The 27,053-nt window shown below is 34.5% G+C and overlaps 1 protein-coding gene across 3 annotated transcripts in view; it reads right to left on the bottom strand.

The window, feature by feature from the left end:
• The window catches only part of Adamts19 (ADAM metallopeptidase with thrombospondin type 1 motif, 19), a 232,925-nt gene that overhangs the window by 159,583 nt on the left and 46,289 nt on the right, over nt 1-27,053 (bottom strand). For 2 of the 3 annotated variants that reach the window (XM_005380553.2, XM_005380555.2), the window contains 4 exons: nt 19,045-19,217; nt 17,807-17,890; nt 16,961-17,118; nt 5,910-5,953 (listed from right to left, as the gene is read on the bottom strand). In XM_005380553.2, coding sequence (XP_005380610.1) covers nt 5,910-5,953; nt 16,961-17,118; nt 17,807-17,890; nt 19,045-19,217 — 459 coding nt within the window. The remainder of the gene's footprint in view (nt 1-5,909; nt 5,954-16,960; nt 17,119-17,806; nt 17,891-19,044; nt 19,218-27,053) is intronic. The other variant, XM_005380554.2, reaches the window with a different exon arrangement.

Raw genomic sequence — 27,053 nt, 5'->3', positions numbered from 1 at the left:
TTATATATTTATTATACTTTCTTTTGAAATTTAGCTCAATACCACAGTTCGTCCACTCAAGACTTAAGAACTTTAAAGTGAGTAATGACACAATTGTAGTAAGTCATTGACTGTCAGACCTGCAGCCTGACACAAGCTGGTCCCTGACCACCTCCACAACTGTGGATTCCATGCCTTGGCTCAGCCACCACCAATGTGAAGATTGGTCGACATTGCATCCCCTTTGCATGTGACAGCAGAAATGTCAGCCAAACAGCAGACCTGATCCTGGACAAGCAAAAAGTCTGGAGAAGGGATTTCAACGTTGCTAACTAGAGGAGGAGTCACATCATAGAAGCCCAGGAAAGATCCACTGAGAAGGAATGATCTGAAGACTCAACATGAGTGAGTAGAGCGGGACACATGTTGGAGAGACACAGAGACATAAACAAGAAACACAGAGAGGAGGACAGTCTATCATAAAAGGAAGGAGAGAGAAGAGATGGATTAACCAAACACAATGTAGTGACCATGTCTGAAGTTTGCTTTGAAGATTCCAACCCAAAAACACTAGGCAGAGACCTCCCCATAGAGCATTACACAAGGAAAAAAGAACTGCGTGGAGACAGAGAGAATCAAGAGCAGTTGGAACCTGCAAGAAAAATGTGGGATAGGCCTTCCACGGGTCTTCCTAAACAGCTGGTGAATTACCTCAGTCCAGTGACCACCACCACAACTGAAGAACAAGAGACAGCAGGGCCACACTTGTAGGAAAGGGCTTAGCATTCAAACCTGAGTCCCAGAGTAGCCCTTTGGCTCCAAGCCATGGCTCACACTGTCAAGTTCCCAGAATGGATGAGGGAAGGGCAGCTGTGAGAGACATTGGTTGGCTGGAGAGTAGGCTAGGAGGAGTCTTACTGAGGGGCTGGAGCCGGTAAACACAGGCCAAGCTCACGTGGTTGGAGGCCAGATTCACGGTGAGTTACACAGGACTGCAAAGTCCCATTGGCACCCTGTCCCCACGGTATGCAAATATCTGCTTCCAGCACCGTTCTGGGGGCAGACAGCCACCTTAGACTTCCAGCATGAGCAGAGTCACTTCTTCTCTTGAGATCTGCTCCTTTTTCTTAAGCTGTGGGAAAGAGCTACATCTCCAAAACTATAGAAAACTTTCTTTTTATGTAATTTTATTTATTTATTTACTTACTCACTTACTTACTGTGGTTTTCCTTTCTGTTCATGCCCACCTCACGCACACAAACTTTTATTTCATTACTTGCTCCTTGTTTGCTTTTAAAGAGTGTGTGTGAGTGTGCATGTGTCTTTCTATTCCTCTTGCCCCTTTCTCACAACATAGCTTATAGAGGAAAAGAGAATTCTCCCTTGTCCCTTCTTATTCAAATTTATGCATGTCTCTTTCCTTATTTCTTTCTGCTGTTTCTTATTTTTCTTGTATCTTACTTTTCTTTCTTCTCCCTGCTTCATCTATCTCCCTTTGACTTTTTCTCTAATCTTTGTATTAGCCATAGAATCTTTTCTCACTACCAATTTTATACCTAGTGTTCCTCATTAGTCTACATAAATATATCATATACCTCTCGTGCTATTAGGGTTTTTTGTGCCCCTCCTGTTTCCTCCTTCCCGTGCTACATAGCAAAAGACTTAAAACAAAAACATTTTTTATTTTCCCCTCCTGCCCTTGGCATTACCCAGTCCACAACCTTCTGGGTTTTACACAACTGATTCTGTGAAATTACTGTTGAATATTTTTTTTTTCATGGAAATATACGTAGCTACTGTACTTAGCGCATATGGGCTATGGGTAAATACTTGGGCTATTATGATGCTTACACTATACCTATAGATTTCTTCTCTAGGGTAAAAGCAGATCTAAAAGGGGTTTAATGCTGTGTTCTCATTTTGCCTATATAGAAACCACTGTAACTGATTAGTAGCCTGTTACTGCTGTAGCTGATTTGATTACATAGGCATACTCCTGACCCAAGGGACATTTTTATGGCAGTGAATGAGGCTGCTGATTCGACATGACACCCAGGGATAAAAACATCAAGAGTCCCTAAACCAAGAAGTTGGACTGAATCAAACTGCAAGAACCTGGTAGGAAGAAGGAACCTGGTGGGAAGAACCCTGAGCTAAACGTCAGTTAGCTTGAGTATTGCAGTGCAAAATTCAGAGACGTGACTGGGGTGTGAGCACTGAGATTCTCTAGCAAATAACCTAACTGTGAATCACATATATACTGTCTCATTGGAATATTTAATCTATGTTCCTGTCAGATACCTTCTATGTTTGTTTTTGTTTGTTTGTTTACTACTATGGGCTGATGTTATGTTCCTTCATAGTTTATGTTTATTAGGTTATGGTTGTGTTTATTAGGTTTTTACTTTTACGTATTTGTTCTTCCATTAACTCTAACTTACTAGGTATCTAGGTTCTCTCCCTAGTCTCAGCTCCTCTTTTGTCTTCTTTACGTCAAACCCCCAAAGCGATACTCTTACCATATTGCTTTACTCTTTTAACAAGTACATAAACTTCTCCAAAGTTTTTAATTTCCCAGGCTTAGCTTCCCTACACTCAAGCCTTTCTTTTCTAATAGTAAGCCCCAATCTTCCCCATTCTAAGTCTTTGACTCTCCTGTACCTTACCTAGTCTACTGTCCTGTCTATCAGCAGTTTCTGAGAACCACATAGCTTTCCTCAATCACAAAGTAAACCCCCTTCCTGTCATAACTCAGTTTAAGATACTATAATAGAATGACATGCCACAGCAAATGTTTCTTGTCATCTGTCACTATCTCCCCTAAAAACCTCACTCTAGATTCATACTGGCCTCATCCAACCACCTTCCATTCTCCTCCCTTCTGCACCTAACACAGTGCAGAAGAAAAAAATATTGAATGGTCATAGTGTGCATAAAGACAAAGGGAGAAAAGATAAACAAAGGAGAGAAGCATAACTTCAAGGACTATCATATACACATGTTGTAATAGATATATACAGAATATTCCACTCCTGTACAATAGAGTATACATTCTTTTCATCAGCACATAGTACTTTTTCTAAAATAGAACACATATTCATCCACAAAACTAGTTTAAGTAAATATAAAAGAACTGAAAATTACCCCAAGCATACTATCAGACCACTGTGCAATGAAAAACGAAATCAATAACAGAAAAAAATTGGGGGAAAAGGCTAAAGGTCCTGGAAAATTAATAACATATTCTTAAATAGTCAATAAATCACAGAGGAAATCCAAGAAGATATTAAGAAATTTTCCGTAGTTAATGACTATGTACAACTCAATGAATTCTCTAGGATACCATATAAGCGGTTCTACAAGGGAAAATTCATCATATGCTCACATGAGGAAAACAGCAAGTACAGATAAATACCCTTATGAGAAATCTTAAGACACTTGACAGGCAACAGCAACCAGCGCCAAACTGAAATTAAGGAGTGCAATTATAAACATGAGAGCAGAAATCAATGAATTTGAGACTTAATCAAAGTTCTGGTTCTTCAAAAGAATAAATAAAGTAAGCTCTTAGCCACACTCAACAAGAGAAGAAAATAGAAAAGAAGGTGAAATAAATAAGCTCTTAGCCACACTCAACAAGAGAAGAAAATAGAAAAGAAGGTGAAATCACAATGAACAGTACTAAAATCCAAAAGGTATTAACTGCTGAATAGTATTATATTCCAAACAATTAGCAAATTTTGAAGAAATAGATTCCTAGAGACATACAAATTACCAAAATTAACCCAAGAAGACATAAATATGCTTAACAACTAAATAACTAGCAATGAAATTGACACAGTAATAAAGAATCTATCAACTAAAAAAGCCCAGGCCCTGATGGACTCAAAGAAATTTAAAAGAATGCAGTGGTCACAAAGTTATTTATGGAGGTCAGTATCACCCAGATCCCCAAATCCGTGAAGATCCAACTAAAAAAGAGGTCTATAGGCCAATCTCCTTAATAAACATAGATGCAAAAATCTACAAGATACTAGCAAATAGAATGCAGAACATTATCAAAAATGATTTATGTTCAAGTATCCCAGGATGAAAGACTGGTTGAATGTACATAAGTCAATAAATGTAATATACCACATAAACAGGAACAAGATCAAAAGCCATATGATCATATCAATAGATGCAGAGAGGTTTTCAACAAAATCCAAAACTCTTCCATGATTAAAAAAAAAAAAACTGAAGAAAAAAGGTATAGAAGGGCTACACCTGGATGTGATAAAGGCTGTTTATGATGGCAGCAGACCTGGTATCATCTAGATGATGCTAGATTTACCATCTTGCAGCAGGCAACAACTGTGGAGTCCAGGAGGCTGCCACCAAGATTTCAAAGGATGCCAGTAAAGGGGCCCCTAAAAGTCCAGTGCATAAAGGTATGAGAATGAAGCCAAAAGTACAGTGGAGACCACAGCCCAAAAATGTGAAACAACTGCTGACGAAAGTTACAGGTCACAAGCATATCCAGGCTGAGAAGGGACATATGGACTGTAACCAAAACCTCAACAACTGACATCTAACCACCATATGGTGGCCTAAGTGCCAGATATGGAGCTCTAGGATCTTAATGGTAGCCATGCTATGTTACAGTTTTGCTTTGATTCCATTCTTTGCTATCACCCTTTTCCTCCCTTTTGTTTTTTTTTTTTTGTTTTTTTTTTGTTTGTTTGTTTTGTTTTTTTTTGGTTTTTCTCCGGTACCGGGAACGGAACTCACGACCTTGCACTTGCCAGGCAGGAGCTTTGCCGCTGAGCTAAATCCCCAGCCCCTTTTCCTCCCTTTTGGTATGGAAATGTTTATCTTTCACCATTGTATATTGGGAATATATAACTTGCTTTTTTTGAACTTTCAGTGATTTACACCTGAGAGTTTGCCTTAGATCTCAGAAAAGACTTTGACTTGGGCTTCTGAGCAATGCTGGAACTGCTGAGACTTTAGACAAATGTATTAGTGCATTTTCTGTTGCACACAGGATAGTTATACCATGTTAGGTAAATTATGACCTTGTGTTTATTTGGAGAATAAGTATAGCTTAAGGAGATGAGTATAGGTCTGAAGCTGACAAGCAGTGAAATGTGATAACTAAGCTGGATTGTTAATTTGATTGGTTTCAGAGCCACCTGGGGGTCAGAAAATCTTGCTTCTGAATGTATTTGCGTAGGTCGTGGAGAAATGACCTTAGCTACTACACCTGGTCCCTAGCCCTTCCTCCTCTGGCTTTGTCCCCTACTCTAGTTCTCAGCCTCCATAAAGTGAGCATTTTTGTTCCACCATGCCCTTCTGCCATTATGTATGTTACTTCTTTAGAGACAGCCAACTATAGACTGAAACTTTTGGAATCTGAGTCAAGTTAAATCTTTCTTAGCTTGTCAGTGCTGGGCATTTTATAACAGCAATGGGAAAGCTAACTAGTAGCATTATGCTCTATATATTGTAGATACATGGATAACTGACCCCTTTATGCACACAAGTTAGGGAAATTAAATGGACTTTCTACTCTGCATAAAAGTGCAAGCATATGTAACTCAAATTTAAATCAATTATCAAGGTGTTGTTAAATATTTTGTCTGAAGTTATAAATAATAGACATTTATTGTGTATATGTGTATATCTCTGAAAAAAATAAATTGATGATAATCTTAAAAAATTATTTTAAAATTATCTCCAATATATTTTTATATATGATTTTAAGTTTTCTCATTAACAATTGATATACAAACAAATGATTAAACATGTAGTTAGAAAATATATGTCTTTGGCATTCTAACATGAGTCCTTAAAATTATCACACTCAAATAATTTTTGATATTTCAGTGACTGATGTGGTCAAGGACTCCAGAGATCCTAAAAGTATGAGTACTTTTACATGCACTTACCAACAGTATCACAAGGCTCATCTTTGTGTACACAGAAATCTTTCCTACAAAAAAAGGAGAAAATCAAACCAAAGATAAATTCTTTCCCACAATCAAAAGATATCATGTGACTCATGTTAACTGTTATATGATTAATTGCATAAAAATTTTTACTTACAAAAATTTGATAAAATTCTGGATACGACTAACTAATCTTTATTTCTAATAACACAGGAAATTAATTAAACTTCTATGGTACACATACATTTTATATATTCATATGACTTCATTTTCCTTTTCATAGGAAATATTTCAAAAATAAATACTCATCTTGTTTTATGTTCTTGAAAGGCTTTATTGCTGAGTTATGAAAGATAAGAACACGGTGTTGGGATATAGCTTTACATTTTGAAAACATATTAGAAGATTCCTACTTCCCATCACAAATAAAATAATTTCCAGTAGTTCTAAATGTGATGAGCACAATTTAGAATGACATACCATGTTATAAGATATAAACAGTTTTATAGACAATATCAATTTTAATGAGCATAAGAGTAAATTAATATTTTTACATAGAGATAATAATATTCTACAATTTTGCTCTTTATTTTCTCACTATATATTGGAGAGCATCCCCTTAGAATACCTCACTGTTGCTACCAATTACTTAAAATTTCATCACCCCCAATGTAATAGAATTTAATCACTCAGAGTTTTCACATCTGGAGAGTTAGTATATGAAATTAAAACTTTTTATCTACACTTACTATGCATGTGACCTTGGGACAGCTTACTTACGTGCCTGTCCCTCAGACCTCTCATCTAAAATACAGAAACTGATTTCATAGGGCCATATTTCCTTTCCTGCAATTTTATGTTTTTCAACTTCAAAGCAAATGTTATTGCTCCAAGAACATCTTACATTCATAGTTGGAAATTTTTGTTTCTAATCATGTAAATACACTGATTTTTATCATCTCTATCAGTATTATTTAAAATATTAGTCATTATTGTGATTTTTTTGCTTTTTACTATCAAAGATATTTTTATGCATTTGTAGTTCTATTGTGAACTTATTTAATTATACCTTACTTATGGTTGCCTTACATAGTATTGAGATATGTCCCTCCAGAATAGTTTTGAAAATGCTTTTACTAAGTGCTCCAATTTTCAGAATCAGATTCATGGAAATGACCAGAGAGCTTTTTTGTCCTAATCTGGGATCATAGATGCAACAGAGTAATTCCTTCTTAAAAATCTGTCCTTTCTGGCAGAGATTTTTCCAAATTTGCTTTTATCAGGGTATTGCTACCTATGAGTTAAAGTCCTATGTAATTATTTTGGTTCTACATTTGACAGCATCAAAATATTCATATGTGGAAGTAAAAATTCAAGAATCTATGTTCTTTATTCAAACAAACTGATTCAGTTACCATATCTCCTCAGAATTTGCTGCTATACCTTTTTTATTTTTCTTATCTTTGCACAAAAAAAAAGAGAGTTCATATATTTGTACTACAATTTATAGATAACTATAATGTGAACATTTCTCATTATGTAGTCAGGTAGATTCTTACATACAAGGAAATGAGTCAGTTTGTTAAGTGCCATGTAGAAATCAAATACAGTAAAATGGTAATTTGTTTTTTGGTAGTATTATCTTAATATACACAGAAAAATAGACATAAGCTTTCTTATATACATATATTTATACTATATATATGTTATATCATGCAACAACTTTTACAAACTTCCTTGAAAGTCTACAAAACCATCTCAATAAGATGCTCACATTGACCTCAATTAATAGTTAATACTCTATAAAATATTTTTCCAAAGTGGGGATTGGGTTAGTTATAGCGTATTATAAAAACTTAGTGATTGATATAACATTGTTATTTCTTTTCCAACAGTTTAGAAGGGACAAATTTTTTATGGCATCAATAGATAGAATTAAGCTAGGAAATGAAGTATTCAATATTAACAATTATTAAATTGTTCATGATTGCTCTTGGTAATTTCCTGACAGATGATTCTACAAAACAGATCCAGAATCACCTCTTGATATAGTCACAGCTATAATTTAACATATTCAAATTACACTCAGTACCGATGAACACATTATCCTTCTTCAATTATTAATAACAGATTAATTCAAGATGATAACATATGACTAGACAATTTATTATTTCTGTATCTTAGCTGAGAACAAATGTTCAACGCTTTAAAAAATTTATATTAATTTTATCAGCACATTTTTGATATACATAGTGATCACATTCATCATAGGGAATTTGCATCTGTACATAATATATCTCAATTCTTCTCTTCTTCCATAAGCTCTCCTTTCTCTTTAACCCTCTTCCTTATTTACAAAAGCTTTGTTTCTATATTTTCCTTTTATTCTTTTCCCCTTCCTTTTCTTCCCCATCCCCATCCCTTGTTCTCCTTCCATTACAATATTTTCTTCCTACTTCCCAATATCTATCAACCATTTTGGTCCTCATTTACACTTGTGTTTTCTTGCACACGAGAAACAATGTGATATTCACACGTGTGTCTGATTTATTGCACTTAAATGTATGGTCTAAAGGTGCCTCTTTTTACCTAAAAATGTCATAAGTTTATCCTTTTTAATTCCAGAGTAGTACTCCCCTGAATATAAATACCAAATTTTCTTCATCTATTCATTGGTTGATGGGCATCCAGGCTGTTTTCAAGATTTAGCTGTTACAAATTGTGCTGCTATAAATATGGGTGCACATATATTAGTGTGGAATGTTACTTTTAATCCTTTTGGGAAAATGCCAAGAGGGGAAATAGCTAGGTCAAAGGAACCTGTAGCTTTAGTTTTTTGAGAAATCACCACACTGATTTCCAAATTGACTGTACCAATTTACACTCCCACCAACACTGGAAAGGAGTTCCTTTTTCCCTGCAGTCCCACCAATGTATATTGTTTGATTTTGATTTTTTTATTAATGAATTTTATTGGCACATTTTAGATCCACTCATCATAAGGAATTTATATCTGTGCATGATAAAATTTAATTCTTTTTTTCCCATTCTCCTACTCTATCTTCAACCGTCAACCTCTCTTCTCCTCCCTATTTATACAAGCTTTGTTTCCATGTTTTTCTTTCTCTCTCTCTCTTAGTTTTTGTTGCTTTGGACTTAATAAAGGAAGAGACTGGGGCTCTCTTGCATGGTACCCCTTTGCTATGATTTATTTCAGTGCTCTTGCCCTCTCCCACCTCTTTTTGCCTGAATAATACACTTTATAGAGGGCCAAATATCTACTGCACAGTTTTTCTAATCTGACTTGCAACATAATGGACCTCTCTCAAATGCAATAGACACAGTTTAGTGGTACAGTGTGCCTACTAATTAATTATTGTGTTTTTCCAAATAACAGGAACAGGATAATATGCTTTTACTAGTTTATATAAATTTATATATTTCTCATATATGCAATTGCTTCTTATTGTGGTTTATCTATAAATAAGATAATCATCTTTGGACAAATTAAATTGGCTGCTAGTTGTTTGTTTGTTTGTTTGTTGTTGCTTGAGCCAGAGTTTCACTTTGTAGGGCAGGCTGGCCTTGCACACACTGTGTAGCCCAGGCTGATCCTCGAACTCCAAGCAATCTTTCTGCCTCAGTCTCCTGAAAGCTAGTATTACAAGTCTGTATCACCACAACTGGCTTGGCTGTTAGTTCTTGATATGTTAATCTTTATTTTTAAAAATTATATAGCATAGACTTTGGTTTCTCTTCAAATCACATAAATCTTTCACCTTTCAAAAATTATATAGCATATATAAGCCTATTAGAATGGCATATATCTTACAATATACTATTCCAACTGAGTGACTGTCACAAAGTAGACTTTTAAAATAATTATTAAAGAGTAGATAGTAAGGAAAAAGATGTTGATAAACTAAATAATCATTGTCCACCTGTATTGAGTTTTTTAATATCTATGACTTTATTATTTTAAAAGATATATCTGAAAACACATTCTAAAATTAGAAAACTTCTGGTAAATCAGAAAAGATATACAGTGATACCTCGGTTCAGAAACTCAATTCTCTCCACGATTCTGGTCACAAACCACACTTGATGAGAACGAAATCAAATTTCTCCACAACGTCATCATAGAACATAATCATTGAATTTGATGTTGTTGTCATCCAACTCACTTTCTGAGCAGAATCATGGAAAGAATCAAGTTCATGAACTGAGGTCCCACTGTGTTGAAGTTATATCCCAAAACATAACCAGTCTACCTACCCCCATAACCTTCATCCAAGTAAACTAGTAGTCAGTCTCTCTTTCAATACCCAAGATAGAAAACTGAAAACTTGCAAGTCTAGACCAAACAAGACTGCTCTCCATCACAATATTTATTCATAGGACCATAATTAACGAGGTTTTTTAAACAGCTGAGTGGCTCCATGACAGTCCAGCTGAGGTTATCCCTTAACGTGCTCGCGTCCAACTCTCAGCATTACTCTGTGGGAAATCACTCTCCATTACCTCATTATTTTCTGATCAGAATAATCTAGTCATTGGCCTTGGGTCACAAAATTTTTCCCCAGACTGAAACCCACTTTTTCAGAGGAGATGATATAGTCGATATAGTAAGAGAATGTGAATGGCCCTTGATCATTTAATTTTAGTGGATAAAATTCCTAGAGATTCCTAGAATTTTCCTCTTTGTTGTCTTTCATCATGCCGTTTCTTCAACTTCTTCTGATTCTGAGAAGTAAATGAAATCTTGTCAAACTATCAAGATGGCCAAAAACCTACTTTTTCTGGTGCTCAGTTTAGGTACATTTGATTTCTGTATTTCAAAACTAACTCCAAATGATACAGGAAAATGTGTTTACCTGGTGACACAATGTATCAAGAGTCAGCCTGTAACTATAAATAAAGGAAAATGGAAAAGATTTCTAGAATATTTCTGATAAGTAAATGACAAAATACATTTAGCTTTCGTCTACTTAGGGAGCAGAAATCAAATTTTTCATTGTGACATCATGCCTCACAGTTCAGGTTGGGCACTGTGTACTCCAGGGATGCAATGAATACACAACAATGTAAATTGTTTCTTCTCTTGTGCAGAGTGTATAACTTGGGCAATTGGATGTAGCAGCATTCACTAATTATTTCTTCTATGCAAAGCACTGAGTAGAAGGAAAGACAAAAGACAGTCTTTTTTTTTTTGGTTTTTCTCCAGTAACAGGAACCAAACTCACGACCTTGCACTTGCCAGGCAGGCGCTTTGCTGCTGAGCTAAATCCCCAGCCCCAAAAGGCAGTCTTTAAAGACTCAGAAAATGGTGACACACATTCACCTTGGTAACGCAATAAGGTCCCTGAGATCAGCGAGAAAGATTAGGGATTTGTATTAAATAATGGTAATTTTCTTTGCCAACAAACAAATAGAGAAAGAAATACCCAAAAGACATTATATTAAATACTATGGCAAAGCAGCAAATCAAAGAACTACATAAAATCAAATCTTCACCTTCGGGCCAAAAATCACTGAGTGTAAAATATCTTCAGATGTAGAGGGAAAAGAAATGTTATGTGTCTTGCTAAATATATAATACATCATATCATGATGCATGGGCCTGTGTCATGATTATTTGATTTTTATAATGTGAGCCAAGGGACTTCATCGCTAACTAAACATGATAAAACTATAACAAATGTACTGCTTACTGTCAAGGGCACTTATATGCTTCATGCAATTTCTATTTATTTAGCAAGTAAATGCATAAAGCACGTTATTTCACAAAAGTAAAAAGTGCACAAATTCTTTTATCCAAAGCACTGGGAGTATCTCTTGTTAAAATTAAAGAATAAGTTGTCAGAAGCATAAATAAAACTCAGATGAGACTATCATTCTTAATCTTCAATTCTTTATCTGTCAATTTCTTTCTAGTGGATCAAAATAATGTGTCCATAATTTCAAAATATTCAAAGATTGTGTGTGAGGGGTTGGGAGACAGAGAAGTTATGGGGAAAGCATGTTTTGTTAGTTAGTGTAACTATAAGGTGGCCTGGTCTTTAGCTTTGTAATGAAGTTGTGAAAAATGAAATGAAGAAAACATTCACTACCATGGGTTCCAAGCTTTTACCCATGTTTGTCAGGATAAACTCGTACGAGGTTCAGTTTTTAGTGAATGCACATCTTAGATAATTATTAAATGTATTCTGTGTGAACATACTACGAGGTAGAAATTTGGGCTCAACGACGAATTTTAGTCTCAGCTAAAATGCATAGGGTTCTAATAAATCTAAACGTATCTGAGGTAATATATTTGTCAAAATTTTCTGTGTGATACAATAAAGTAAATAGTTTAAAGCTGACCTAGTGCCTGTGGGCTCATGGTAACAAAACCACAAGATATGTTTTTCCGACTGTCAACTCTATGATTTCTTAGTGTAATTTTCACATTTCACTCTGAAATCATAGAGAAGGTCTCTGTCTTTTGAAAGTAGTATAATTTAAAATTGGATTTTATTAATAATGGATTTGCCTTTCATATTTATGAAAATGCTTTTAATTTATGCACAATACTTCTGAAAGCCAGTTTCAAATGAATGTGACTGGCAAGTATGACAGAAAATTTAATAAAACATAGAAATGACAGAAATATCTTGATTTAACACAAATCACAGAATAATATTTCAATGACTCATTTATAGGTATATCCCAGGGCACTATTAAAGTCTTATTCTCAGATGCATCTTCATTCTTGGAAATTAAAATCTACATTTCTTTTATTTCAATAAAAATCAGAGCTTAGCAGAATTTATTGGTCTTTTCCATTGCCAAAATCTAACAGTATCATTTCCATAAACTCACATAATAAAACTCTATGATGCAGACTTTATGTGCATGGAATCATGATGAACCAAAAGGAGAATTTAAATCCACAACTACACAAAACAGTTATTTAGACTTCCTGAGTAAATGGTACTAGGTCAGTAAGGAATAAAACATTCCATTCAGTGGACTGATTTTCACTGCTGTACCATTAGAAGCAGAGAAAGAGAGAAAGAGTGCTCCTCCACAGAAGTCTTGCCCCATAGAGAAGTAAAGAAAAATTTGGTCGTAGTCTATCAGTATTTTGTATATGGATACCCTGTGACAGGGACAGTAGTTTTTAAAACTTAAGTAATTATTAGCACATATTTATAGCTGCAGCTAAAATATCTATAGGACCTTTAAATCTAAGAACAGCAAAGCACAAAGTTCTGTAAGTGAAAGTAAATCAGAACAGTTCTATGTAATATACAGTATCTCTGTTTCTCCCTCCATTTGTCAATCAATATGATTGTTACCAGTTTTCTATTGCTGCTATAACAAATTACCACAAACTGAATCTGGTAAATAAAATCAAATTTGTTGCCCTCTCAGACACTTAAGTATATAGTCTATTTTCTTGTCCATTTCTACACATTCTCTATATATTTGACAGTAGCCTCTTCCTTCATCTTCACACACAGCTAGGTGTCATCTTCCAGTCTGGCTCTCTGACTCTGCAGTTCCACCTCCTTCCCCCATATTTCAGGACTTGAATAATTACTTTGGACACCCTCTGATAATCCTAGGTAATATCACAATGCAAAATGCTTAATTTAATTACATGTGCACAATCACTTTTGCCATGTATGCTGACACATTCATGGGTTCTGAGGATTCAGACATGGCAAGAAGATATTTTGAAGATATATTTACAAGTGAAGAATATTAAATTTAAATATTACATATATACAAACTTTACACACATATTAACTCAACATGGATCACCTTTGGGTTACAGAGTAGAAGAGTTAGATAAAAGGTAATCAACTATAAATACAAAGGTTTAAGTTTTACCATGAGAATGTTTATATTATGAGAATATTTTTAATTTTTATACTTTATAAAGGAAAATATGCTTGGGGAAAAAGAACTACCTTACACTATTTCCTAGAGAACACTGGACTAAAGACAAATGTCTGGAATAAGTTTCTGAGAGAAATTATGAATTGTAAAAGTCTATAAAATGAGAACTTCAATTCTAAGAATAAAGTTCTGTTTCCTAAGTGGATAGGTGAATAGCAGTTATTAATTATATTTTTAAAACTTTATAAAATATATACAATATATCATACTATTCTATTTTATTAACTTCTTTCTTTAAAAATGACTTTGTTGCATGGCTAGGAAAGCTTAGCAACAAAGCCAGTAATAACAAAAGTGACTAGTTAATGTGCACCAAAGTCATCTATAAGGTGGGTCATTATAGCATAGCTTATAAGAGCAAGAGGTTGGAAACAGCTTCAGTGTTCATCTGCTGTAAAATAAATGGTGGTATCATTCATTCAGTGCATCACTACCATACAAAAGCTAAATAACTAGACCCACATGACTGTATCACTAGATCTCAAAACCATAGTACTGACCTAGCAAAAGCAAGTTGCAGAAGGATTTGGTGTTATTCGTATCACATGCAGAAGTGCAGTATTATAAATCTGATGTGTATCCATAGATGTAATGAAAATATAAAAACAGTTATGGAGATAATAAACCAGATAGATTACTCTATTGAATGGAACAATTAATTCTTAAATTATTTTTCCAATTTTGCATGCTTATATCTGGTAATCTGAACAACAAATTTGAAGACAATATGCAATTAACAACCATTGTTGAATTCCTACCATCTTGTTTAGTGAAACTCTTTATTGTTTCTAATGTTTTGTTTTAATATTTTTTATTCTCTGTAATTGACCAATCATGCATTCTTACACCTAGTAATCTGAGCAACTTCATTGAGGATAACAATATATAATATAACAACCATTGTGAATTTCCTATCATCTTGTTTTAAAATTCTGTATTGTTTTTATTGTTTTTGTGTTATTTTGTTTTTGTCTTCATTGTTATTTTATTATTTTTTTTTCTCTTTAAATTAAAGAGAAAAAGATGGAAATGAAATCAAGAGTTCATGGGGCCTAAAATGCGTTCATTTTGCTTTTTTCAAAAAAATATACAAAACAAATAAAACAAAATTTTATTTCCCCCCAAGAATGAATTCTGATTTTAAGAGTTTATCACACAAAAGATGAGCTTGTCACATAAAAAATTCAGTAACTTAAAGGGATTCTTGATTTTTTGGAGCTTTTGGTTTGTTTGTTTGTTTGAGACAGAGTCTCACCATGCAGTTCAGGCTGGCTTTGAGCTCACTTTGTAGCCCAGGCTCATCTCGAACTTTCAGTGATCTTCCTGCCTCAGCCTCCCAAGTGCTGGGAATACAGGTGTACACCACCACGCCCAGCTGATCTTTTGGAGCTTTGAATAGAGCAGTAGCATTAGATATAAAGTATGAAATTAATGTCAGACTAATATGCTCTTTTACAAAATACTTTTTAAAGAAGAAACTAATTAATAGCTATTCTTATAAAAATATTAAGATACTAATCTTTTCTAAAGTAAAGATCTAAGTTCATTAGATCTTATAAGTAAAGATCTAAGTAAAGTATAAGTAAAGATCTTATAAGTAAAGATCTAAGTTCATTTTTAATTATTTAAGGTGTAATTAAAATTTAATTCCTTTATCTTATTTTATGAATTTCTGTTAATTTTTCTTATTCCTTTTATTTAGATTACTTTGTTGGTGACATTGTTAAGATATGTCTTGAAAGCATGTGTCTTTTCTATAGTATGGCTTTCTTTAAGAAACTGTCGGAGTGACAAGGTCAATTTGGGAAGGTCATGTGATTAAATGTACAGGTCATTCCTAGTCACATTATTGTAGAGCTCCTCTAAAAAGCCAGCTCACATCAATATTCTCACACCACTGCTCCACTCTTGTGACTTTAGTCTGTTTCATTCACAGTATGTTTCACCACTCTAACGTCTACAGCAGCAGCACTTGGGTAGATTTGGGGCAAGCTCTGTGTGTATTCAAACTGGCCTTGCCAAGTTCTCAAAGATGATCTGCACCTGGACTTTTTGGCATCTTCTCATGCGTAGGGTTCTTACCTCTGGTGGCCTCAGAAGGACCACAGTGGTCCTACTTCCAGCTTGTAATACCAGCTGAGAAATTGTCCCCATACCCAAAGTTGTAGTAACTGTAGGGCTGACCTGTAGACTGTCCTTCATTCAAGGACTGATGTCTTCTGCTTTTATTTTCCAATGACTGAAAAATGGTGTGTCATAAATATTTTCCAGTTTTGTAGCTGTTTATTGCAGAAGTCAAATATTAATTAAACCTAATTAGCTGGAAGAGGAAGTACAGTTGTACGGAGACATTTTTCTTTATGAATTCTTTATAATCAGGATAGTTTTCATATAATGAATTAACTTATTAATATTTTGTGCCCTAAGATTTCAGAAAATAATGTTTAAGTATGTTACTATGCTTTCTGTAATATGAAATGCTAATTTTTAATAACTAAAATTACTTTGCCAGTGACAATGAGTTATCATTTGCTATTAACTGACTGAGACAAATTCATAGATAGTTACTAATACAGGGTACTACTTACAGTTTATACTGCCGCTTTTTATTTCATCTTGTGATATTTATATATTGTCATTACTGTTGAATTATAAATATTTTTGAATAGTAAATTCACAATGTAGCTCAAAATTAACTAGAAAACTAATTGAAAGTATACTTCAGATGTACCCAGAAGACTGCTGCATTTAACTTATTAATTTGCTTTACATGGTGGTGATTGGAAAACATACAGTGTAGCTTATACTTTTGAAGTTCCATCAAAATCAACATAGCATTTCTCATTTATCATTATCAATCACTTTGTATGTCAAAAATTTGAGTGTGAATTTTTTAATTAATCAAGTTCTTTGCCAGTATGCTACCCAACATTTGGCCAGTAAGAAACCAGGTATTCTTCATTGAGAGAAATACCTAAAATTATTAAGCCAAAAATTTTGGGAACACAAAATTTGGAGTGACAGCATTATATCAAGGAATTAATGGAATTAACAGAACAGCCATTGAATTAATAATGCTATTTAACAGGCTGTGGAAAATTTACCTTGTTATAAGTATAGCTGCATCCACTGAAGTCATGTCTTCTCCCCAGCTTGTTGACATCTCTAAGTGTATATCATTCTTTTTGCCAAATTCTTCGTGTTGCCACTTACAAAAACTTTCTAGCATTTTCTCTCCATGGTGTCCAATATACAGATCTGCCTGCAACAGAAGATATTTTACTTCAAGGAAGATTGCTCTTATATATACAAAAAGTAAAAACTGAAGGAACTTCCTGAATTACTAAAGCAGACGTCTGACTGTACTTTAATTAGAACCTGGAAGGCATTTAGGATTAATTTAGCCTGAACTAAAAATCTTCAAATTTTGTGAAGGTACAAAATTACAAAATCTTTTTAATGCTACTCTAAAAACCAAAAAAAAAAAGGTGCAATGGAATATTTAAAAACTGAAATTTTCATATGTAAACAATTCATTATTTCTACAATTTAAGAACAAAGGCTCCCTGAAATGCTTGTAAAGTTGCTTGCCAAAATGATGCCACAAACTATTTTCCACTTAAAATAAATTACAGATAAGAAAACGTTTTAAAAGCACATGCTGAAGTGATAAAATAAACCTGTTATTTAAAGCGACTTTTTAAAATTACATTTTGGAAACTTAGGGTTTGTTGTCAGGAGCCTTGGAAACTAAGAACATTCCATTTTTCGAATAAAATTGAGGTATTAACCAAAACTAAATGTCAGTTTTATGTATACTTTAAGTGACTCAGTGGGTATTTCTGGATTTTAAGTCAATAAAAGTATATGCCTAACTTTCCCTTCACTTTTAAGTTCTTAAACACAATTTCTCACTCACTTAATTGAATAAAAACTCAAGATATTCTTACTGGAGTTTCATGGAGCAGAATTAGCTTTATCACACGAAGATTGACCTGCACACCAAGACTCTTGTTTTGGAAAAGGTTAAAAACCTAAAAACAAATAAAAATAAAAGTCCTAAAATAAAACTGAAAAACATCTTAATTTTTTTTAAAGGCCAAACATGGGAAAGTCTCAATTTAATTGAGAAATCTTAGTTTTAAAAGCTTGAAAGCAAGATGATTTTTAAATGTAGTACCGAGACTTTTTTTAAAAACTAGTAATTATTTGTATTAGAGAATATATAACTGTCATATCTAACCTGGGTTTTTGGAGGTGTTGCTATGTGGAAGAGACTGAAGTTCTTAGTCTACCTTATGAAGAATAGTAGCAGAATGGTCAAGATGCAACTACATATGGACAGAAGTGCTAAAGTTGGAAAACTGTCCAATGGAAAAGCAGCCTAATGATAATAACAGTAATAAACTGGAATATACTTATTCCCGATTCAAAGGTCCTTACCTTACCTTACCTTACTTTACCTTACCTTACCTCCTATGATAATCAGAATTATAAATGGACATATGCTTTTGTGCTTTTTTCTTTCTGTTTATTCTCCCTAATAACCATTTTCACTACAACCTTCTCCTTGAAGAAGGCTTACCCAAAAGTTTATACAGTCCTGTCAAAGGATTAATTTGGTACCATTCCTAAAATGCTAAATGCAAACTAGATTTCTGCAATCTAGAAATTGTCAAGAAATTAAGCTACCTATGATGTAGCTAGTTAAAATTTTATCTAGTCGCTATTGGATCTGACTAATCAACCAGAATCACACCTGACATTTAATTTTATGTACCCATAGAAGATTGTAGTGGGTTACCAACATCCAATTTTATACCATTTCATAATTAATCTATAGTGTTTGTGGTGCAAAAATCCATACAAACAAATGTAAAATTTCTGCTAATATTAATAAATGCCCTTTTTTAAATAAGAGAAATATAGCACAAAAAATAACAGCAATTTTTGCCACATCAAAACTAACAATGTTACTTTTTTACTAGAACATGTGAATTATTATTTTGCTATTTCTCTGGAGAGGGATCAATTTGGTACACCTAAAGATACCAAATCAGCATTTGTACTCATGCTAATAAATAAAAAGTACAATAGTGTTATTTTTAAAAGAACTTCATTATAAATACACATTTCTTCCTTACGGTTTTCTTCAAAAAATTCCAAGCACATTTTAAAGTTTGCCTACCATATTTAAGATGGTTAGAATGAATCTTCTGGCTGCATCTGCTCCATGATAGGAAACCATTGCTGGGTCTGCAACCACTACAGTCTCTATGTTGTATTCTTGAGGTAATTTGTATGAATACCGTTTCCCTCTTCCAGTTTCTGTTATTTTTTTAGACCTAGGTCTTCCTTTTTCTGCAAAAGACAAATGATATTTTGATGCATCTTCATCTTGGAAAAATTAGTAACTATCATTGTTCATAACAACAAGCAAAGCTAAGTTCCTGCACAGATGGCACACAGAGGGCACTCAGCTTTGTGGCATGAACTTTGTATTCAATACAGGACTTCTGCCACTTATTATCTCTTTCTTTTAGGAAACTAACATTACCCAGTCAGGCGCAGTTACCTCAAGTAAAATTAATAATACTCCCTGCTTTTTAGAGTTGCTGATAGCTTGCTATTATAAGATCATGTATCCCACAGCTCCATAGAAACAAAATAAATAAATAAAGATTTTATGGTTTTCTTTTTGACACAATTGACAAAATAAAAGAAGCACCTAAAGTGACTGCCTCACACATTCCAATGTCAGGCAGATAACCTAAATTCCTGAATCACTATGCCTGAAATACACAACACTCGGGCTCCACCTTCCAGCAAAAGTATATGAAAGTTGTACCTCAGGGTAACAAAGAGCCTCCAAATAGCCAAATAATAGTAGCTACCATGAACAAAACATGAGTGTAAGTACATAAAAATTAAACACCTTTATTTAAAATACCATGCCACTCTCAGGATGAAAAGCATGCCACCAAGTAGAAAAATATATTTTTAGTACTTTTCCATAATAAAAGAATAAACAGCTACTCTAAATCATTGGCAGATAACAACCACTTTTCACAAAAAGATATCTACATGACTAACTAGTATATGAGAGAGTGCTCAATTACAGTTGTCTTTAGGGAAAATAAAAACCATTATAAATTAAATGAATTAAAATCTCTTCAGTGACTAAAGAGACTGATTATACGCAGTTCCTATAAAAGGTAGGACAACTACTCATCCCATACATATATATGGTAAGAGTTTACATTGTTATAAACATATCAAAAACCTCGGTGTCAGGTTTTACTAATGTTGAATATTTGCATATCTAGTGATGAAAAATTGAAAATATACACTCATCAGAAATTCATATAGCTACATGTACAAGTTATTCACAGCAGCACTCACTTTTTAACCATACTGGAAATTGTACCCAGGACCACACACTTGTGAGGCAAGTGCTGTGCCACTGAGATGTATCCCCTAGCCCTCTTTAAAATCTGTACTTTCAGACAAGGTCTCACTAACTTGGCCAGGCTATCCTCAAATTTGTGATCCTCATGGTTCTGCTGTATGAGGAGCTTGGATTACAAACATGTACCATGATACCCAGCCAAAGAACCAGTATTCTGAATAGTTCAAATTATCTACCAATAGTATGAGAGATAAATCAGTTTTGGCCTCTTTAGACAATGAAATATAATGGAATGTTGTATAATAACAAAAAGTAACCAGCTGCTGCAATGTGCAAAAATATAGATGAAACTTAGAAGTAATGCAGAACAAAAGAAGCCAACTACAAAACGTAGTGTTAGAAGTCAGAATAGTGACTATTTTAAGGCAAAAGAAATGAATGTCTAATAGTGGGCACAAGGAAGATACCTGTGGTGTTTATGCTTCCTATATTTTGATTTCTATGATAGCTCATGAGTTTGTCCACTTTGAGATAATTCAGTAGTTAGACTACTCATTTTACAATGTCTTGTGTGCATGAGGTACTTCATAACTCATAAAATAAATCATAACTTTATTGAAGTGTCATTCACATATAATATACAGCCATTTAAGTGCACAATTTAATAAGTTTTAATAAATTTCTGCATTTGTACAAGGATCTCAATTCATTGTTAAAACAGTGGTCATGTTCCTCCCCTTAATATTTACACAAATTATTTTGCTGTCTAAACTGTCATTATCTCCTTTCCCAAACTTTCTATAGTTATTGATCAATACCTTACATAATTCTTTACTATAATTTCAGTGCAGTCTCTGGAAATGTGGAGAGAAACATTTGTATTCAACTAGTTGTGTCTCTTTAGGTATGTCTAACTTTGTTTTGAATTCAGGGATATATTTTGCCATACTTATAGTTCATCTTCTTGGTTTCTGATAAATAGCTGGGACTCTGTTCCAAGGGCTTTTGGTTTAAGCTTGTTTATTGTGTCATATAATATCCTATCTTGTCCTATCCTATCCTATCCTATCCTATCCTATCCTATCCTATCCTATCCTATCCTATCCTATCCTATCCTATCCATTTATCATGTATGTTACTTTTCTTTACCTTCTTGTGTGTGTGTGTGTGTGTGTGTGTGTGTGTGTGTGTGTGTGTGTGAGTGTGTGTGTGATTATAGGATTAATTTATCTCTTCGATTCTTGAGCTACTGATTCCCCTCTCATGCTGATTTCAGGGTCAAGCTGGGTCAGCTCTGAGATCTAATATGAACTGATTTCCACCGCCATTAGTGGAAACTTTCCTATTCTCAGCTATGCACATAATTGCTCTTTTGCAGTTTTTCTTGCAATAGCACACACTGAAAATCTAGTAAATCAAGCTTTATCTAAATATCACATAGTAGAGGTCATTAAGTACATGAAGTTTTGGTAATAAAAGCAAACTTTCCTTTTTATTGAAAATGAACTTTACAACATGTAGCAAAGCAATATAAACAAAATCTACACAGTCTTCTGAAACAGAATCACTGTGGTTAAAATCAACTTTGTAGATGTAGGTATGATACCAGAAGCTAGTACAAAATAGCCTGAGGAATGAGAAAGATGGAAACTACTTTTGCTAGACTCTTGAAGTCAACAACATTTAAAATCGTTGTGTAATTTTTTCCAATTGTGATATGAGTTGTACCTACAGATACATGTCAGTATTTTAGAATATAAACTTATGACAAATACTTGAAGGGAAAATTCCCTCCGATATGAAGGAATTCCTCTTGGCAGGATCACTACCTAAGAAGCTGATCATGAGGACTATGTAAATATACATATACACGTGACAAAGATCCAGCCTCAGATTGTATGAGCACCTTTCCTTATTTTCACTGGCACCTTTCCAGATGGATGCAAATGAAAAACTCTAACTACTACAAAGAACATACTTAATAAATATGAGAAATGATAGAGTCTCTCCAGTGTCAACGTCTATAAAACAGATGAGATTAATACAAACGAAGCCAGTGACTAGAAAGTGGTACTCTTTCCTGTTGGACATTTTCTCTCTTAACTTCTCTGTCATTTATTCATCCTTATATTTTAGAGAGGTTTCTGTAACACAGATTATTAATTGCCCCTCCAATCCATTTCCTCTCTTTTCCTTTAGGAATAGGACATTCCTCCTCCCAGCCTCCTCACTTTTGCCCCTGAGAAAGGTTTGTGGCTACCAACCAGAAGCATTCTCAGCTTGCTCTTCAACAGGGTGTGATGATGTAAGTAAACCCTGAAGAACGGAATCTGGTCAGAACCAGCATTTACAGCTTCTAAGTCGCTCTTTACAAGAAAAGCATCCCCTACTTTCTCTCTTTGCTTCATCCCGTGGGCATAAAGTCAAGACGAAGTGTACTGAGCTCAGGAGGACACTTCAGGAAGTACCACTTTGGGAAGATATCAAATGAGAAGATAGGAGGAATTTTCACCACTGGGGGATGTCCCAGATCAGAGAGACCAATTTTTCCTAGATTCACTTGCATACTTGTCAACTGTAACTTGTTGGGGAAATAAACATTTATCCTCTTTGAACTACTGTTCTCTATTACAGCATCTTGGCCTACACTATACTAAAGATGGCTCTCACGGCCCTTCAGAGTTACATGTGTGCTTCGTAAATTCTTTCCTGTGCTCCCCTCTTGTTGCACGTCAATTTATTTGTTGTCTTTATCACACAATAGAAGGCCCACACAAGAACTGAGGTTTTCCCTGGCTCAACACCTGCCACAAGGTCAGAACTATCAGTGTGTATCCTAAGAATGGCTCTATGTAGCACTGAAGTGTTCTAAATATTGGATCATAAATGTTGTCAGATGATTTGTCAACTATTTTAAAGAACCATATCTATGCTAAATCAAGAATTTCAACTTATCTCAAAGCAACAGATTTTCATTTAATACTTGATAGCTGTATAACTTTGAATCAACTCAGGAACTGATAGAGCAACCTTCTATGTATCTCCCCAAATCTGTCCCACGTCTTTTTCTGGTCATCCATATTTGCTCACTCTATTCCATCCACACTGCTACCATCACTGATAAGGCCTTTGGGCTGGCAATTCTCTTGACCTGTACCACATTTATTCCCGGTGTTTTTACTTTTCCTTATCAACGAAGCCTTCCTAGGAGCTATATATAACAGTAATGCACCCTGCCTAGAGTGGTATTTTCAGTCTCTCCAACATGTTTATCTCTTGAGCTTATACGAGTGTTGGGTAAAAGGCATGCAGTAGAGTTGGAGATATGATGCTTTTGTTTCCTTTGCTTAAAAAGTGTCAGAATTTACCACAAATGATATTTATTTAAAGAATTTCAGTTACCATTTTTCTTTTCTTTTTTTTTCGCAGCTGTTGTTTTAAGACAGTCCAGCCTGGGCTGGAATTCACAATCACCTTGCTTCAGTCTCCTGTGTGCTGGGATTACAGGCATGCACCACCATTCCTGCTAGCTTTCTAATCTTAAGAAAGTAAATCCATTTGGACTACAAAAAGGAAGAAGTATATGTCTACTAACTTATAATCATCAGAATCTCAAAGGTGGTTCACACATTATAATTAAGTACTTTCCTATAAGTAACACAGACTTTTAGATTATTGAAACATTTTTTTGGTAGGCTCAGCTGCCAATTGATTAAATCTGAGATGCCTGAAAGACATCTGAATAGCAGTTGCTACATAGCTGGAGTCAAGATAGAGTTTGAAATGAAGACAGATTTCAGAACTAAATAATGTGAGGGTGAATCCATAGATCTGAGTCTTATCATTCTAGAGAAATAATGAAAGGAAAAGTAGAAAGATTAGATGAATGTCCTAAGAGGAGCTACATATAAAGGCCATACGTATAGAAGAAGACATACACACAGTAGACAGAGATGTAACAAAAATAAAATACCTAAGATAGAGACCAAGGGGGAGACTGTAAAAAGAGGGCTTTAAACTGTCTCAAGAATGGTAGCTCACATGTGCCATTTAAAAGTATGCTACCTTTATTGCTCCAGCTATTAGTTGTGCTGTCCCCAAACTGTCAGCTTTTTGTGTCCTAATTTACATATTACATTTAAATAGACTACCTGGAAGATACAAGGTTTCCTAAGATTCTCAACGTTATGGTGAACTCCATCACATATAGTAGCTCTTGTGTGAGAGAACAATGCATATTGAAATAATTCCATCATTATATTGTTTTTGTGATGTTTTCACTGTCCACAATTCTACTTACCACCTTTATTTCTGAATTTCAGATTCATATGCATGTATAAAACAAGTTACTACTGCCTACTTCGAGTTGGAAAGGAGATTTTAAAATATGTGTCATCCAGTGCTCAATATACGACCTCCTGAATACCCTCCTGACAATAACCTCCACAGCAGGTATAGATTGAATGTGAGAAGTAACCCAGTAGTGGCCCCTTTAGGTGAGATCTAAGAATAAACATGATTTCTCTAAGTTGTTCAGATCTTGATTTGCAATTTAGTAGAACTATTTCTTTTTCATACTGAGTCATGGACATACTTCTAAATTTACACTGAAATGTTAAGCAGTACAAATTGACATCACTTCCAGGGCACACAAGTCCTATCGTTATCCAGTCCATGGCTACTTTTACAGAGCTGCATCTTATCAAGTTCAAACACTTGGCTTCAACTCCCTTGGCTAGTGCTTTCTTATGCCCTTATACTTCTGCACCCTTTGTTCCTCTGCCTGACATGCTTTTCGTCTCATTAACATCTTAACAGCATATGCTAAAAACATTGCATATGTTTTATATTTTCACATACAACCATATTTCCTTCTAAAGATAGTCTTGAGCTTCAGGTGTCACTTATCTCCATGTGTGTGTTATACATGGACTTTTAGAAAGGAAAAAGGAAGTTTCCCCAGATGACAGTTAGGAAGTGGTAGCACGCAGATGTGAGAATAGGCAGTGCGAAGCTCAAGTCCATTGAGTTAAACTACACGCTCCATTCCCTTACTCCCTTTATGTCAGTAAGTTTTGTTTCATCTTTGATGCTCAGGTCTCTACTTTCAGGACCTTGCGCATTGAGTCTATCATCATACTCGCCCTCTACAGTACAGTTTCTGATTTAGCAGTTCACTTCTTAAGAATAAGAGTTTGATCATATTTATGCCACACACAAAAAAATCCAGGTGCCCATTGACTGGGAAATGGATAAAAAAGATGTGATTTTTTTTTTTAATACAACTGAGTACTACTCAGCCATAAAGAAAGATAAACAAGATATTTCTAGGTAAATGGATGCACCTTGACACTATACTCTTAAGTAAAATAAATCAGACACATGTGTAAACATAACATTGTCTCCCTGCTGTGATAAAATGAAAGAGTAAACAAGGACCAAAGTGTACAACAGATACTGTGAACTAGGAAGAAATTGTTCAAAAGGAAAGAAGAATTAGGGAGGGGAAGGAGAAAAGCAAAAGGAAGGAATGGGGAAAAACTATTTTAAAAGTATAAAATGGAAACAAAACTTTGTAAATAGGGAGGGGGAGAGGAGTTGAAAGGAGAGGAGAGGGAATTGGATGAAAAAAAGGAATTAAAATATATCATGTATAGGTACAAATTCCCTATGTTGAATATGATCTTTAAGTATATGTGAAAAAGAAAAAATGCTCAGATTTATCAATATAAGGGAAGTGCACAATACTGCTTTGCCAGAGTGAGCCTGAAGTGGGGCTTAACACCCAAGGCCTCTGACTTTCAACCCTTGTGCCTTCCTCTCTTCTGCTCTATCTCTAAATAAAAGAAGATGACAAAGGCGGCCCAAAGTAGGAAGCTCCTTATTGGCAAAAAACATTCATGTAGTCAATATCTATAAACATAGTCTACTTAAGGGATTAGAACGATGAAAAGGAACAGGAAGAAGCCCAGTGGAAGCCATGTAAACTTCATAATTCCCTTTGACAAAGGGAGTACTGTCACATTATCAAAACTGAAGTCATATTAATACTTTAAAGCATAGGTGTAAAGTAAGGTGGGTAAAGCAAGAATTGAATACCTCAGTACAAGTTAAGTGAGTATTTCATGTCACGATTTGCTAACTTTAAAATAATAGTTACATACTGACCCCATAATTTGAAAATACTAAGCTCAGTGACTCACTGAATTGCTGATAGCACCGCACTGTTTGCATGCAAATCCCTAATCCAGGCAGGTCAACATGAATATGTAATAGTCATGCAGAAAGTATATATTTATTTCTGATATATTAACATTGTGAGTAATACTTGCTGATTAAGTTTTATTAACGTCTTCAAACAGAGAATTGTCTAAAAGAATTTACTCTGTGCATAATGGCACACAAACACTGCTTTGTGTCATAAGTGCACATGAGTAATTAGAACAGCTGGAACTTAACATGATTCAAAGGTTACAGAGTGCAGATTTTCAGTATAACTCATATGAAGCAATCTCCTTAAATGGAGTAAGTCCAAGTTGTTGCTGTTTTTATAGTCTCACAATACAAAAGCTTTGCTTGCTTGCTTGCTTTCTCTCTCAGATGCCATAATTTTTTTCAGCTGTTGCTATCTCCTTTGCTTCTAAAGTTCTTACAATGAGGAGTAGAATGTGTCTTACTTAAATCTGTTTGATTGTACATACTGAATATTATGAATGGAGATAGACTCGCTTAACTACTTGTGAAATAGTTCTTTTACTGACTGATACCGTGACTTTCCATGAAAGAAA

This window comes from Chinchilla lanigera, unplaced genomic scaffold, assembly GCF_000276665.1.
Source record: "Chinchilla lanigera isolate Chin_1 unplaced genomic scaffold, ChiLan1.0 scaffold00014, whole genome shotgun sequence".
Taxonomy (NCBI): Eukaryota; Metazoa; Chordata; class Mammalia; order Rodentia; family Chinchillidae; genus Chinchilla; species Chinchilla lanigera.
The sequence above is the reverse complement of the archived record's forward strand: the minus strand, read 5'-3'. Positions and strand labels throughout refer to the sequence as shown.